The sequence below is a fragment of the Poecilia formosa genome, unplaced genomic scaffold, assembly GCF_000485575.1.
Source record: "Poecilia formosa unplaced genomic scaffold, Poecilia_formosa-5.1.2 Scaffold531, whole genome shotgun sequence".
Classification (NCBI taxonomy): domain Eukaryota; kingdom Metazoa; phylum Chordata; class Actinopteri; order Cyprinodontiformes; family Poeciliidae; genus Poecilia; species Poecilia formosa.
The window spans coordinates 6,003-17,850 of NW_006800470.1; the positions used below are offsets into that span (position 1 = coordinate 6,003).

Consider the following 11,848-nt stretch of genomic DNA (forward strand, 5'->3'; position numbering starts at 1 on the left):
CTACCAGAAGCTCAGAGATGAGCTTTGAAGCTGAGCTGTGATTTGTCTGAAAAATGTAGTTTAAAGAGAAATAAAATTAAATAAAAGTGGAGTTTTAAAACAAAGTTCCAGCCCTCAGAGCAGCATTAAGATAAAGCTACTTCATCCAACAGAGGCTCAGAGATGAGATTTTAAAGCAGAGTTGTGATTTATATATATATATATATATATATATATATATATATATATATATATATATATATATAAAAACAGAGCTAAAAAAAACATAAAAGTGGAATAAAATCTGGTTAAATTGAGGTAAGAGGCCACTGAGTTTAGGGATAAGTCCCAGCTCAATAGGATGTTCCCAGCCAGACTTTGACTAAGCTGAAAAATGAACGGGAGTCTATGGCAGCTATATGAAGGGAGTGAGCTAGGACTTCCAAATATGGTGGGTACCTGCAGAGGGTTGAGGAGAGTATATACACCAAGTTTGGTCATTTGAGCACTTATACATTTTTAGTGATTTTGAGTGAGCAATTTTTAAAATAATGAGTGGTACAAATAAATAGTGGTACAAACTGCACCACTGTGCAGCCCATCTGCATGTAACCCTAACACATTATGTGCATTTTGGGTCCACACTTAATTGGGAACAGACTATAAAGTTCCTCACACATGTACTCATCCTTGTGATCCTGGTTTGCTGTATGATTCCCCTTCTTAAACAGATGATAGGAAATGTGATTAATGTTAATGTCATGGAAACACTTTCCTCTGAAACTCTAATTCTGACCAATTGTTATCCCAAAATACGATTTGATGATTTTGATGACAATTGTTGAGGAGAATAATGTATAATTTCCCCCTTTTTCTTTCATCACTTTTTATACATATTTTATGAGTTAATTTAATTTTACATATATGTTTAATTTTATTAGAAAATATTTTCTTCCTATCATGCTTTAAAAATGCGTGTTATCATTATCCTTGAGATACACTAATAAATAAAATTTACAGTGTGATTATTTAACATGGACTTCATCATAACCAAATGTTAATTAAAATGTTAACATTAACATTTTAATATGTTGGTAAAATGGGGTAGATTTAATTTCAGGTTCTGACATGTCCAACAGCGTTATCATTTGTAAGCTCTCATTTTCTGCACAGAATATTAATAAACTTAGTTGAGTGATTTTCACCTGTAAACTGCAGTATGTCACTTTTATTTTTAAAAATAAACAACCCTAACTCTAACCTTTTGTAAAAGGGTAACTTTGTTGTGACAGTGTGGTATGAGAAAGATAGTGTGAAAATATTGAGCTCTTCTGCATTCTCCCAGTTGTCGACACGTCAGCCCAATAGGGGGCGATAACGTATCTTCACGCAGGTTGCCAACAGCCAAAAAACATCCAGAGAAGAAGAAAAGGAGGCGGAAGAACAAGGAAGAACGGCAGTGGAACAAGGAAGAAGGGGCTTATTTTAACCAGAACAGGTTCAGAACCGCCAAAGAACCGTAAGAACGTCATCCTCTATAACTGTCAGGTATCGTGTTCGTGTCGACATGGAAGGTGGGTTTTGTTTTGTCAGATTAAGACTTTGTATTAATGGGAGTGGTCTGTTTTTAAACTGATCACTGGGAGCTACTGCTAGCCTGGGCGCGGATGCGGCTTGTTGTTGTTTTCTTCATGTTGAGCTCCGAGTTGAACAGAATCTGACCATTAAATAAGATTCCAGCTGCATTCAGATTACTGGCTAATAACACATCAAAAAGGAGAGATTTCCTGAACTTTTCACCTGTACAAACTAAAACTTACTGAGTTTTAGTTTGGAAATGTGGAAATGTGATTTCCACATCCACGCTTTTAATGATAAAATTTAAATGATCATTAAAAATTTGATCATTTTAACACGTTTGGGCAAAATATTGAACCATAATCTATTTGATGTTGATTTTAATATTATTGACCTTAGAAACCAGACATTTTTTCTAAAGTGTCTTAAGAGGACTTCGGCTATGAACTGGTGCAATTTAAAAGCGACATTAATAAGACTTTATTAGCCTTATCAAACATGCTGGTAGCCCATCATAAACATTGTTTATTTGTCTTTTCAGCTAATTTGTTTTAAAGTCATGTTTTATGAAAAACTGTATATAATGGTGAAAAACTTTAATCATCATGCATAGAAAAACTGAAGAAAACACAAATTATTAAATTCAGTAACTCTAGTCAGTATTATTATTTTCTGGTTATTTAGATATGGAGATTAATGAAAACCTTAAAATTAAACTGCAGGGGTTTTTTTTTGGTTGGAAGGGGCCATTTTTCTGAATTACTGAGATGCTGTTTGATGAATGCTTTATAAAAATGGAATTTAATATTTTTAGTATTTGCAGTGAATCTGTTTATTAATTAATATTTGTAATGTTTTCAATTAACAAAAGCATTACTTGAACTGTATTTATGGTCTCAATAGCCATATTGTGAAGTTTGAGCTCATTCATTTTAATGCACTCTGCTCTCTTTCTCCAGAAACACTCTTTCAGCTGAGGGTAAGTCCTGATATCAAGTTTGATCCATATTGTCTATAAAAGCTAAAAGTTCATTATAATTGATACTTTTTCCCTTCTTTCTCACAGTTTACATCGAAGCAGCTTGAGAGACTGGCCAAGAAGGCAGAAAAAGAATCAGAAAAGGAGCAGGCCAAAGTCAAGAAGGTGAGGATTAGGAGCCGGTTTAATGCTCAGTGTAGTTCAGGACGGTCCAGATTTTATTCTGCTTGCTTATTCTCTTTCTTCATTTCTACTGTCACATCTCTACGTTGGATAAAACATGCTGGGAAGGCTTGACATGGATCAACAAACAGGAAACAGACCAGAACCAAATGACTTGATCCGATTTTGGGTTGGATTATTTTGAATCGGCAGAATTTGGAGTTCAGTAAACAATTATATTTTCAACTTGTTTGGCATATTTAACGCGTTCAAATGCTAAGATTGGGTGAGGCGTAGATCACAATCTGCTCAGCTCTGCAGTCCTTGATGAGCTGAAGATGGAGCAGAGTGGTTTTCACAGCCCAACCTAACTAATAAACAGAGTCTAATTCTTAGTAATTTAGTATTAGTATAAATGTAGTTGTTCTGTGAAGCAGCCAAGAGCACCTCGGTAGCTCTGGAGGAGCTGCAGAGATCCAGAGCTCTATTAGTCTTGGACTTTATAAATCTGGTCTTCATGGAAGAAGTCCAGGGTTAGCCATTGTTGCACTGCGTCAGTACAGTTTAATCTGTGCAGCTGTGATGTAAAATCAGATGATGAATTCTAGCAGGTTTGTTCAGTCATTTCCATATTTTTTTGTTCATCATTCTTCTGGGGCCCATAATCATATCCTGAGGATGGACATGATGACCCTTCAGCTGGAAATCCGGTGCTGCACTTTTTCTCCTCACATTCTTAAAGTGGTCAGACTACCTTCTAGAAAACTGTTTGCATATTCACGAATAGAGTATATTTGTAGAATCAGTAGAAGATGACTCAGCATTTTCTCAACATGTATTCATTAAATACCTCACCTGCTCCTTCATGCCAGTCAGAGGAAGGTTCATACCTGGCACCAAAATGGCCGATCAATTGTTGCCTTGATTAGAAGTAAGCAACATTATTTTGTTTTGTTCATTGAAATGAAGCGTGTCTTCATCTCTGGATTGGTAGATGGAACTATAAACAGTTGTTGTGGCGCAGATTAGTCAGTAGGAGGCAGCACAGCTCTGCCTCTGAACAGACTGGGTTGGAACCCAGATAACTAATTTTAAAATCCGCTGAGTCATTGCTATATTACATTAGATTTAAAGCTGTTTTCTGACAGTTGTAAAGTAATAATTTTCACTAAACATTAGTGACAAAATAAAACAGAAAACAGCTAAACCTTCTAATCTACAGTGACAGTAAAAGAGTTCATTTAAAATAAAATCCTTGATGGTGGAAAGAAAATCTAACTTTACAGTTTTACATCAAATGGATTTTCTTTCATAGCTTTGTCTTTATTTCAATGAATCTTATTCATATGAAATGATTATAATTACCTGAGAGACCAAACAGCTGTCAGTGCTGTTGTGTGTTTCTTAAAGACATGATTTAATTACAAAACAGAAACAGTAGAATTTCTTCTCAACAGGCTTTGCAACAGAAAAATGTTGAATGTGCTCGAGTTTATGCTGAGAACGCCATCAGGAAAAAAAACGAAGGTGTGAACTGGCTGCGCATGGCGTCCCGAGTTGATGCGGTGGCCTCTAAAGTCCAGACTGCCGTCACCATGAAGGGAGTGAGTCTCACCAACTGGATCAGCTCAACTTCTGTTTCACCCAGAAGTCTAGAATTTGACACTTAATTTTTATATTTTTGGTCAAAGTGTATAATATAAATGTTAAATTGATGTGATTTCCTGGTTTAGGTGACTAAAAACATGGGCCAGGTGACCAAAGCCCTGGACAAGGCTCTGAACTCCATGGATCTGCAGAAGGTTTCTGCAGTAATGGATAAGTTTGAGAGCCAGGTTCAGAACCTTGACGTCCACACCTCAGTGAGTCGCTGCAGTCTCCATCTGCTCTCATGCTTCAGAAACTCCCTCCCTAACCTCATCTGCTCCTACCTGCACCAGGTGATGGAGGACTCCATGAGCTCAGCCATGACGCTGACCACGCCCCAGGAGCAGGTGGATGACCTCATCCACCAAATAGCAGAAGAGGGAGGCCTGGAGGTGATGGACCAGCTGAACCAGCTTCCTGCTGGAGCGACGTCACTGGGCGGAGAGAGTTCCCGGAGCCAGGAGAAGGAGGACCAGCTGTCTCGGCGGTAAGTGTCACCTGTCTGACCAGGTAGATCTGTTTGAGATGAAACACCTGGTGAGGCCTGGCAGAGACCAAACCTGAAAAACATAAAAATCTAAACCCACATAAAGGAAGAAAACCAATGAACACATTAAGGTAAAGATGGGTCTAAATTACAGGTTGATGTTAATAAAAGCATTTACAAAAAAATGCAGATTAATTAATGGATTTAAATGTATTAAAAAAACACCAACTCCTTTGACTAGAAGTCTTTCTCCAGTTTGAGTCAGGCTTAGCAACCTGGAAGGTTTTAACCAGGATCAGAGTGAAAATTATCTCAATATCAGACCAGGTCAGCAACAGAGAATTATATCAGATTGGATGAACTGAAATGACTCAGGACAGTCGGTACAAAACGTTCAGAAATCACCTTTATCATGACTCAGTCATTCTTTAGATTTTATCTTGTTGGCAACGTTGCAGCAGCACACCTAACCTGTGCTGAAATCATGTGAACACTAAAGACTGATCCCCCACTGCTGGACAAGAGAATCATCGTTCAATATTGTTTGAAAATTTTCAATAAACTTTTTCTACTGTAGGATGTGTAGAAATATAAGTGCTGATGCATAATGATATCTATGATATGAGAGAGAAGAGAGGCCAGAGTGTAACAGCCATCTTATTCTATCCTAAAATGAAATGTGATGCCGAGTCCCCTGGAGTTTAAGTAAAATATCCCTAAGTCACTTTTACAAACAATTGTCCTCCGTCGTCTTCATTCTGGTTAATTTCCGTCCACTGGATCTTTCCTCCATTCTCTGGAAGTTTAGGAGTCTTTATGGGATCAGCAAGAACATCCAGGCCAGAAATCAGAAACATTACGAGACAACAAAGTTCACCCAGAAACATTCAGAGCGTCTGAATGCTAAAGGATCCACATCCCATTCTACTGCTAGGAACCTCCAGAAACTGGAGTCTGGTACTAAAAGGTTCTGCTAGGAGCCTCTGGATCAATCAGATCTCGACTAGATCTGATTCTTTATCTGTGAGAATCTGAGATTATAATCTCAGATTCTGAAGATTCTAATCTGAAGCTTCGGGTTCAGACTTCAGTTGAAGTCACAGGTTATGAATATTTCAGCCCACCAGAGGGCGCTGTGGTTCAACACAGTGAAGTATTTGAGCGAGATTTAGAATAAATAAATCTAGAATAACTAAAGTATTTCCTCAAATCTGCAATGGGAAATTTTGGGCTTTTTTGATCCAAGTGAAAGAAAATTATTCTGGGAACCTGAGAAATTATGCAACTGTTTCATTAAATATAATATCAATGACAAGTGAATTTATTTCAGTGATTTATTTGCAATATTCTCTATAGTGATTCATCTGAAATGCTTGTTTTTGATCATTTTAATGTTTTTGGTTTATAGTTGATAAAAACTCAAAATCAGTTTTACATCAAACCAATAAAAATCTTTTAGATCCAGAAAAACTGAAAAGTAAATACTCTGACATGTCCTGCCCGATGCTGCTCTGGGTTTGGACCAAATGGAACCGTACCAGAACCAACAGGACCCACAGTTCCTCAGATCTTCACTGATTAGAAACTTTAGCCTTCACTGGGAGACATATTCATGGACACATATTTTCAAATGAAAAAGCTGGACTTTGGATCTGGTCCTTTTCTTGTTACTCTTGGGTTCTGGAGTGGTTCTGTGAAGGTTGGAGCTCATGTTCTGAACCAAACCTTCTGGACTTCCTCCAAGCTGTTCAACTGGTTCTGCTTCTATGGGGTGCAGTCAGCCCTGCTGCTTCAGAACCTTTTTCTCACACAGCTCTTCCTTCCACTAAACTTTCCAGCAATCTTCATTCTGTGAACAGCCAGCCTGTTGTAGCCTTCCCTCCTTGTAGAAGGTGACAGTCAGCAGTCCTCTTCAGCACCCCCTGCTGTGAAAACTCCTTTAACTGTTTTTTCTGTCAGAATCATCCAGAAGGAAGAAACGGACGTTTCCTGAGAAGCAGAAAACAATTAGACTTAAGACCTGCCAGGGTTTATTTCTTACATCGATTCATTAATATTACAACTTTTCTGTTATGATTTGGTTTGTTTTTATTAAACTGTATATTGAGCAGCAGGAGTTTTAATTTAAACTGCTCTAATGATTTGAACTGAGCTCAGTTTTTCTGGATTTTTGCTGCATGTTTTTCTGCTGTCAGTTTGCTGAAAGGCAACTGATGTGTGAAATGTTTGTTTGCAGGTTGGCGGCTCTGAGGAACTGAAGGTGCTGCTGCATGGAGGAGCAGAACGGCAGCAACTAAATGTTTCGATTGAACTGTTCCTGCTGGGAGAACTTAATGAGTTTATTGATTTTCCTCCTTTGGCCTAAAAATAAACTACAGCAGCCAGGAATAGCATCAGCTTAACCTACTGGCTTCATCGGTATCTTCTTCACTCCAATCACAGGAATCTGGATGCAAATGTTGTAAAATATGTTTATATTGATGAGCTCAGCTGTTGATCTGCAGCGCGGTTCTCAGACCAGATGCTGAAAGCACTAGCAGGTTTATTCCTCTTCCCTCCTCAGACTCAGACAATCCTCCCATTTCTCTTCTTTGGGGTTTAGTTCAGTTTCTTTCCTGCGTTCAGATTTTCTGCTTTAAACGCCTTATGTTGGGACGCAGCTGCTTCTTCCTTCAGTGCCTAGAAAGAGCAGCCGGGTAGCCGGGAAGTTTTCCTCACTCAGAAATGTTTTTAATCGGTTTTAATAGTTAGCCGTCACAGGTGGAGTTCTGGCCCGTTTATGGATCAGAACCAGAACCAGGAAGTGCTCCAGATGATCCTCTGCAGCGTCTCCACCGGGGAGGTTCTGATCTGGTTGCAATCTGGTTCCGATCTGGTTTCTCTGTGATTCAGAGGGAAGTTTCTGCTGTTTTGTTGCTCATCTGTTTTAATAATGGAGGTTTTATTTAAACTGTTCAGCACTTTTTGTTTTCCATATTTATCTTGTAAAATAAAGTTCTGCCCTCTGTTGTCCGTCAGCTGTTTGTTTCTCCCATTTTGATAAAAATCCAGAAGCCGCAGACATTTTTCAGGCCCTGATTGGTTGGATTCTCCACAGTTTTAATTATAAATCTGATCCATTAACATTATCATGCATATCTTGAAGGATTATTCACATTTATTTTGCTTTTCAATTTAATCAGAGTGGAAAGTTCTCATTGATGGTTCATGATCTTTTATAATTCTGACATCACTCATAAAGGGAAAGCAAGAGAACATTTCTACTCTACCAACCTAACCCATCTGTGGTAAAATAACCCTCTTAAATATTTCAAATCTGATTTTTATCTCGTTACTTCAGACTGAAGTTGATTTTAATCTGTTTCCAAACTGTTTACTTCTTAAAAAAGGGAAAAACTGAAATGGATCTTGTTTTCTATTAAAAACAAGAGGATTAAAATACAACCAAGTCATAGAATCAGTGATTTATCTCAGGCTGACAAAAACGACAGTTGAAGTTTAACCTTATTAGAAACTATTTAACTCTAGAGATCACATTATATTTGATATAATGTGATCTCTAGATCACATTATATCACATTATGCAACTTATGAATCAAACTCCAAAACTAAAACCAACAGTTAAAAAAGCTTTAAATGTTTTAGAACCAAATCTTCCAACTAATGTCAGAAAACCTTGTGATGTTTTTAAAAAATGCTTTTTGTTCAACCGGATTCTACGGAGTCCCTAAGGGGACATGGAGAGAGAGAGAGAAAAAAAAATCCCAAGTTACTTTCTTGAGATCCTGAGAAACTAAGTTAAGATCCCGACTTAGTTTCTCGGGGATCCAATTCCTTCAACACTAAGCCCACATCTTCTTTTCTCACACGAAGTCCATGCTCTCTGCATTTAGGGTACATCTATCGGTAACCGTGAAGCTGTCCAGAGGACTGCAGCTGGTTAAGGAATTCAACCAAAACTGCCAAGTTGGAATAGGATTTGCGCCGAATGAGTCCCCACGCACTGAAAACTCTGTTCAGATGTCTCTCACTTATAAAGAAACCATGTCTGCTGTCAAGCACTGATTTGATGTGTTTATACTCAAGCCCAAGCTCGAAAAAAAAATCTATATATCTGTGTCTCCTCTATTGCTGTGATTATGTCGTTATGTACTGATCCTGATCCGGATAAAGTTTCTCGGGATTTCAAGAAAAAAAAAGTCGGGATATGGAGAAAAAAGTTGGTGTCTTTCTCAGCTGCTCCTCTCTCTCTCTCTCTCTCTCTCTCTCTCTCTCTCTCTCTCTCTCTCTCCATGTCCCCTTAGGGGCTCCATAGGATTCTCAGTGCGAATGAATGAATTCAGGAAAATCAGAATATTATTCTGATTAAAAATCAGATATAAACCAAAATAATTCTCAGTCATTTAAAACCAACCCCAACCCTTTATATTCTCATTTTTGTGTTTTAAAGACTGAAAAAGATTTCATTCTTGTAGGAAAATTTGAATTATTTTTGTGAACTTTCCTATTATCAGAATCAAGTTTATCCCTGTTTCTGTTTTTCATGCATGTTCAGCTTTAGAAAAAAAAAACTTCACTCAGCAAACATTCTGGTCCTGATCCAGCCTGCTGGGTCACTCCTCTGCGACCTTTGACCTCTTCATCTGCAACTTGAGACAGATCAAACATTTGCTTCATGAATATCCAGATGTTTCTGTAAACCAGAAGGATAATCTTCTTTTATGATCCGATCCGATTTATGTTTTCGCATCCACCAGAATAATGTGCAGTTGCGCCACTGTGCGCGTTCATGTTGGAGCGTCCCAGTTCTCCACTTCCTGCTTTAGCCCTGCCCCTTTTGGATCCTATTTCCGCCTTAAGTCCGCATCCAGGCAAACTGTTACCTACAATTCATTGCTGCATGTGACGTTTCTTTGTCTTTATTCAAAATTCAATGGAAATAGTCTGAAGAGGCACAAATCAGAAACAAAAAAGTTTGCTATAATAAACTGAGCAGAAAATAGAAGAAATTAAAAAGAATATTCAGAAACTGTGAGGAAAGTAAAACAATGTTACAAATGCAAGACGAATTTCAAATCTTAAATTAAGCTACTATTGGTATAAGATAAGGTTTTTGTGAGGTTGCAGAGTTTAAGCACTCTCTTAAATAAAATTATTTCACTTTAAAAATGGAGGTGATTTTTAGAAAACGGTTTTTGTGATTTGCTGCTTGTAACCTGAACACTGGGACGCAGATGTGCACTTTGACTGAGTGCAAACTTCACAGAGGGCCGTAGGGCGCAGCCTGAGGATTGGGCCAATGGGTGACGAACAAACTGATCCAGGAAGTGATTTCCAGAACTCTGACTTCTGACCTCTCAGTTCAGATCTGGCTTTGTTTCTTGCCCGGTCCCAATACTCGCGCTGCGCCCCACGCCCAGGGCCGGCCCAAAGCATAAGCATACTAAGCATCTGCTTATTGCTCCTCGGCCACTAGGGAGCCCCTTAGTGGAACTGATTTTTCCTGCATGTGTAACATTTTCTGTTTCACTTTCCTCACAGTTAGTGTGACTATTTTTATTTATTTATTTTTAACATATTAAACTTTTCTGTTACTTCTCATGCTATTTTCACTTTCTTTGAATTTTCAATAAAGATGAAAAACATAATTCCACTTTTTAACTCAAAATGTCACATGCAGCAATGAATTGTGGGTGATGCACTTCGCCGAAGTCCATCTGAATGCAGGTACACCTTTATACACTTTAACAGTTTCCCCTTTAACTCTGCTGAGCTGCACCTCACACTGATGGTTGTTTCTTTATCTAAAATTGAGTACTTACAAATTTTTCAAAACTGGAGTAAAGTCATCTGCAGCTTTAATAATAATAAAAAAGAATACAGAATATAACAGATAAACTGTTATAATTACAAATATATTGTGTTTCATAGTTATGTTTTAATCATAACTGCAATCCAAAAAGATAACAAGTTAAAATAAATTAAACTATGGATAATACAGGAAGTAGCTCCCCCTTACATTCTGGAGTGCAATGGTGCCATTTCGAAATAAGATATGGAACTGGCATCTGGTCTGTCCATATAAGAGGTCCAAAAAAGGCGGGGCTAAAGCCGGAAGTGGATAATTGGGCCGCACTAGGCACTGAAACCTTCAACAAGCATCTAAAGGGGCGGAACAAGGAAGGGAAAAGATTGGCGGGACCTGGCCTTCATCCTCCAGGACAAAGAGGAACCCCTACTGCTGAGGAGCCCCAGACTCTAAAAGAGGCTGAGCTCCATTACTGACCCCCCACCCCAACTGGTTGCTTCTCCCTTTGCAGAAGCTGCAAAAGAGGTGATGTACGGGTTAGAAGAGGCGTTCTTCTCTCAATGGCTGTTCCCAGACCCTCATGTTGGACAGACAGACGGACCGATGGACGGATGGATGGATTAAATAAAACAGGATGGAATCCAGATAGACGATTGTGCTGATAGAGGAGGATAAAAACATCTTTAATTGGTTTAATGTAGGACTGAACTCCACTTTGGTTTTTCCTCCATTATTTTCCTCAGCTGTAAATAAAGGGTGTTATGCCCCCCTCCACCCTAATCCCCTCCTTCTGTGGTCACATGACCGCCCCTGCTGACGGGGCGAGCAGTGACGCAGCGGCGCTCCATGGATTATGGACCATCAAGGTAGTCATGGTTAGGGTGGGAGAGCAGGAAGTTTCTTTAAAAAATGAAAGCATTAAGCCAATTAATGAGAATTTATTACACCTGAGGTATTAATCAAATATTATTTTGTTAGTGATTATTTATGTTTTTGACAGTATGTCTTTGCCATATAATAATATTTCTGTCTATGATGAAGGAAGAAAAACATCATTAGCATCTTATGCAGTAAAGGAAGTATATTTGTGTTTCTGTCAACTCGTTACTATGGTTACACCAAAGCTTTTCCCTCATTGATTGATCAAACCTCATGACACCTCCTTCTCCTTAAGCACTTCAATCTGTCTGAGCTTAGATAGTTTTTT

The 11,848-nt window shown here is 38.4% G+C and overlaps 1 protein-coding gene across 1 annotated transcript; it reads left to right on the forward strand.

Annotated features, from left to right (window-relative positions):
* The first annotated feature begins 1,402 nt into the window (after positions 1-1,402).
* On the forward strand, positions 1,403-7,849 carry chmp1a (charged multivesicular body protein 1A). Its single transcript, XM_007540273.2, has 7 exons — positions 1,403-1,553; positions 2,517-2,536; positions 2,624-2,701; positions 4,156-4,302; positions 4,432-4,560; positions 4,639-4,832; positions 7,069-7,849. Exons 1-7 carry the CDS (start codon positions 1,547-1,549, stop codon positions 7,088-7,090), a joined length of 597 nt encoding a protein of 198 aa, XP_007540335.1. The 5' UTR covers positions 1,403-1,546; the 3' UTR covers positions 7,091-7,849.
* The last annotated feature ends 3,999 nt before the right edge of the window (positions 7,850-11,848 follow it).